The 5,499-nt window shown below is 38.0% G+C and overlaps 1 protein-coding gene across 1 annotated transcript; it reads right to left on the minus strand.

The window, feature by feature from the left end:
- Positions 1-531: 531 nt before the first annotated feature.
- On the minus strand, positions 532-1,421 carry LOC120551793 (olfactory receptor 13G1-like). Its single transcript, XM_039789378.1, has 2 exons — positions 834-1,421; positions 532-546 (listed from the first exon to the last, which is right to left on the minus strand). The coding sequence occupies exons 1-2, from the start codon at positions 1,419-1,421 to the stop codon at positions 532-534; spliced, it is 603 nt and encodes a 200-aa protein (XP_039645312.1).
- Between the last annotated feature and the right edge of the window lie 4,078 nt (positions 1,422-5,499).

Below are 5,499 nucleotides of genomic sequence, written 5' to 3' on the forward strand. Positions count from 1 at the left end.
TTATGTTTTTTGCCCACCTGACAGATACTGACTTACAGGTCTTTATTTTTGATTTAATGACACAGAGCTGGATTTATATCTCTTTAAGTCACTGGTTCTCAAACTATGGTACAAGTACCACTGGTGGTATGCAATTTTCCTCTATTGGTAAGCCATTTGAATCTCTGATATATATATATATATCAGAGATTCAAATGGCTATATATATATATATATATATATATATATATATATATATATATATATATATTTTAATGAAATTAATTAATTTAAAAACATAATACTATAGAAATACTACACATTTTGAATAATAACAATACTTAATCCTATTTGTAACAATACAACACATACTTTCTCACATACTAACTTTAGGCAAGCAGGCAAAGTTTACAAAAAGCATGGATGAATATATTAAATAATTTTAGCATAATACTTTGCCAATAGAAGGATGCACCTTTTATGATAAATTAACAGTTTACAAGAATCTACTGAGATGTCATAACTTTTTTGAATATCCTAAAGATCTTACATTTAATTTCTTTTGTCCTAAGACAATACACCAAAGGATTTAAAAGAGGGTGAGCAACGATGGAACCGATCGTTAAACCATGGCGAGCCTCAAGAGTTAATATCACGCCTAATCTGGTCAAAACAATGGTGATAAATAATGGAGAGTAATAAAACGTTACCACGATTAAGTGACTCAAACATGTGCTGCCCATTTTTATTTTGTCATTATTTGAGGATATTTTCACAAAAACTATTATCCAAAAGTATGTCAGGCAAATAAAACTGAAAGTGAAAAATAAAAGAAAAAATGATATGACGGTAACCAGATTGAAATAGTAAGTGGGGTCAACACATGTAGTTCGTATTAGGGCCGCATACTCACAGAATGTGTATTTGAGCTTTGAGTCGCAGTGAGGGAGAGGAAGCAGAGTGGCAGGCATTACAGCCAAAAACCCACAGGCAACAATCCACAGTATACAGGTAAGGACAAGAGTGCGCACATTTGTTAAATAACTGTGGTAATGAAAGGGATAGCTAAAAGCAATCAATCGATCAAATGCCATAACTGATAAAGCAAACATCTCCATTACCGCTCCCAAGTGGTAAACAAACATTTGAATTAAGCATGGCACATAAGATATAGTATTAACCCCAGCAACTAAAACCCCAATCATTGTTGGACAGCTGCAGGTGTACAGTAAATCAACAACAGCAAGGTTGCAAATCAGAAGATACATTGGTTTGTGCAATCTCTTGTCATAAATAATGAAGAGGATGTTAAATATGTTGGCTAAAACAGCTAGAACATAGATAATCAATATAACCACACCAACTACAATAGGTCTTTTGGTTGTGTCAAAACCACCTATTATAAATTCGGTTATGTTGATTGAAGCATTCTGCAAAGACATATTCAAAACATACCAAGATTAAACAATGCAAAAAAAGAAGTTGATGAAAACACTCTTCTCAAAGCATAAGGTCATTCACGACGTTGTAACTCATAACCAGCTATGGACCAGTTGTTGTCCGGTTCTCAGCTCAATCAAACAGCGTTTAGCTTACAGCCAACTATGGAGTTTACCAGACAGGTTTTATGGCTCACGAGAATGAAAACCTTTCATTGGGTAGACTCATTGTCCAATCACATCGGATACTGAACCCAGGAAACTTGAGCTAGTATCTGGCTAGCCAATTAGAATCTGTCTCAGAAATCCCATATTTGCTGTACAGGTCAATAACATCTGTGAATGTCAACAACAAATTGTCAGAGACCCAAACATTTTTTATGTTTATTTGTATGGGGACAAGTATGTAGCATAGACACATGCCACACACCACAGCATTTATAGCCTAAGCTAATTTACAATGCACATCCATAAATGGACCCTTTTTTAAAAACAATAACTCAACACTTACATAAAAGACACTAAAGAATACAAACTCAACAATAGATACATATCTTAAAATACAAAACTCACATTATTGACAAAACAATACACAACACAGGCTAATACAATAAATGACCATACAACAGGAGCACCCTATTATTCATGACTACATGACTGCCCCCTCTTCAAAAACAGATTTTTTGTTTCAGATGAAATTTAAAATCAGCCAGGATCATTTTTAAGATCAGTAGGTAATGAATTCCATGTATTGATCCCAGGGGCGTAGCACAACATTCTGGTCCCTGTAGAAAGGCATTTTCTATGGGCCCCTCCCCACATCCACAGCTATTCATTCTAGCATCTTTTTGGGCCCTCCTCACATGAGGGCCCTGGTAGTCCCCTTTTTCCCCCTCAGTCTGACGCCCCTGATTGATCCCCCGAACAGAAAAGGCTGTTTGACCTAATGAAGATTTACATAGGGGCATCTTACAGTTTCCGTCCACGTGATACAGAACCCAAAGCTCTAAGAGGAACCACTAGGTCACTGAGCACCTGGGGAGCCTGTAGAGATTCAAGATACAATATGTAAATATCCACTGCACATTCTATATATCCTGAACTTTTGCATATCCTGTTGTTGGGTATTAGGAAGAAACTATTTAATTAAAGTACAAACGTTTGACTGAGTGCACCCTTTAGCCGCTTTCGGGTGTAGTGGAATGACGATGAGAAATGGGTGTCCAGAGTATTTTTTTTAGTAGTATTAGTTACCTGGGCATGGACCCCTGCTCTGTTCAGGGACTCCGGCCAATAGGAAATCAGGGTTCTGGAAGGTGACATGTAGGTGTGCACTACAACAGAGGTGTGACGTTTAGGCTTTTACAGTTGCATGGAGGCCCAGGCCCAGGACGCTCAGGCCACATGTTGGTCACGTGACTTCCTTTGTTTAAGCTCATGTTTAATCCCACTGCTCCAGTCCCAACACTGTATTAATCCATAAAGCCTCTTTTATCTTAAGGTTAAACAGTTATATCTGCACTGTATCTTTTATTTTTGTATTTGTATCTTATTCTATTTTAGCTTGTTTTTATTTCCTAAACTTAAACTTAAACTGCTCTTTAATGTTTTATGTAAAGCGTTTTCAATTGCCTTGTTGCTAAAATGTGCTATGGAAATAAAGTTGCCTTGCCTTGCCCTACAACCTCAGCCTGTCAGTCAGTCAATAGGGCATAGTGAACACGTGGTGCCTGCCTGTCACAGAGGAAGTCTAACGTTAACCATACAGCGACAGCTTTCGCCTCTCTATTAAATACGCTGTCTGTGCGTTCATGTGCATCGGAAAAACATTTTTCCCAGTGAAAACGTCATCATTCACGTCACTTTGTGTGGGAATCAGAGGTGGGAAACTGGGGCTAGATTTTGATAACAGAGTTTCCCAGTTGGTGACGCGTTGTTGACAACTGATGTACAGAAACACAGCCGACGATCATTCAAATGTGTTGAAGGGTGAGAAACTTTTCCTAAATATAGAAAATTCCCGCATTGATGTAATATATTTTGCCAACGTCCACAATGTGCTATCGATTTAGGTTGTAGTCATTCATTGGTTTCAACAGAGTAACTAAGAGCGGGAGATGAATAAATGGGCATTGAATAAACAAAGTTGGACAATCCACAACTATTCAAGCAAGCAGTAAAGCTAATAACCAGATATGCACCAATCTGAGTGGAAATATACTGTATTTGTATTAATGTATTTTGGCAAGTAAATTTTAAACTGCTACAACAAAATTCCCTGATATTCCATGACTTTGCCTCCAAAATGATACAATTCCCTGACTTTCCATGTCTGGAATAGACTTTCCAAAAATCCATGATATTCCAGAAATTCCATGACCGGTGGGAACCCTGCGTAGAACAAGAATTACAATGACAAGACCAATAATAACTTTTCAGATCCTAAAACCATGTATACAAACCAACTAATTCACAGAATTAGGAGAATTAGATGCAGGGTGAAGTGATGAGTGTTTAAAATGTAGGCCTATCTTAAAAATCCCCAAACTAGGCTACCACAAGATTAGAGAGGCTACTGAAATTGGAACTGCATGGGGAAATTATGACACACCATGATTAGGCTATATTCTATATTCATTAATCCATCCATCCATCCATTATGGTAAGACCATGATCATGAGCCTATACTAAGTTTGATGTAGGCTACTTTGGTTCACTGAAATTATTTAAATGACAAGAAACTGTTTATTGTGGACAAACAACGCTAACCCAAGAAACATACACAGACATAACATGTTTCAAATTATTCATAAATAGGCCTATGTATAAAAAACAACTTATCTGTGCCCTTTCCCGTTCGTTGTCCTGCAGATAACACAAACACCTGTCGATGTGCTATTTGTAAGCTCTCATAAGAAAACAGCAGCAAATCTTTGTTTTGTGGACTCCATGTTTTCACGCACCTGATGCTCAAGGCTACGCCCAACAGTTGGTGGCAGTCATGCAACAAGTTGTTATGACAAACGCCAAAATAACGGAAGAAGAATACGCATTTACAGTGAAGCACATGAACGCTGGCAGTCGGAAGAACAACGTAATCACGGGGGTGGTCCCTGATATTCCCAGGTGGCATGAACGGACCATAACCACACTTGCAACTGCTTTACCGACATTGCCGTGACTCACTGTGACTTTAACAAACTGCAGAGTCAAAGATATGCTCGCGCTCATACGCTTTCGGGTACCGAAAATTGGCAACGTTTGATTTAACGCGAATGGGTTCTCGGTAGAAACAATGTAATTCGGTCGGTACCCAAAATAGTACAGAGTTCGGTACCCAACCCTACCTCTGCACAATTTGAATTGTGTTAAAGTAGGCTACATTGATTTTCATATATTTTGTTCTATTAAACAATGAACAATGTTTTTTTCATTTTAAAAAATGACTGTAGCTTAAATGTGATAAAGGAAAAAAACTACATGTTGCGTTCTCGCTGTGATTGAATGCAGTCACTACCGTTGATTTACAAACTACAAACGCCGACAAGCAAGCGAGAAAGTCAAAGCCCAAGCCATGTCAACAGGGAAACATTGCAAATTACTTTATAACACCAAGCAGCAGTCGGTCTAACATAAATTAAGCCAAGAAATTGCCAGCGAGGATGAGTCGGCCAAACTGGCCAAGGTAGCGTAATTCCCGTCTCCAGTGTGCCAGCAGAGAGAGGCTTCTCCCTGCAGAACCGCATCAAAACAGCGCAGCGAAGTCGCCTTAGGGAAGGCAGAGGCTTATGCACATCGCGAGTTGCAGAAAGACAATTGTTTACAATTATTTAGATTAAAGTCGGCACTTTATAATTTTATGAGCCAGTTTGTTTGTACTGTAGTTTGTATTTCGTCTGGCTAGCAAATGGAAATCGGCACGTTATTTGTATTCATTCAATTCTTTTTGGCCTCTTTGTCTTTAGCAAGTAGCTTACATGTCAATAAAATACTATACATCTACATGTCTTGGTAATATTATTCCTTTTATAGCCTGCCTATCAATTGTTTTTAAGCGAAAGAAACACGGAAAAATATTGGA

Source organism: Perca fluviatilis, chromosome 2 (genome assembly GCF_010015445.1).
Source record: "Perca fluviatilis chromosome 2, GENO_Pfluv_1.0, whole genome shotgun sequence".
Lineage (NCBI taxonomy): Eukaryota > Metazoa > Chordata > Actinopteri > Perciformes > Percidae > Perca > Perca fluviatilis.

Excerpts from the sequence above, each read along its gene's own strand:
- LOC120551793 (XM_039789378.1), bottom strand. The coding sequence starts at position 1,421 with ATGTCTTTGCAGAATGCTTCAATCAACATAACCGAATTTATAATAGGT.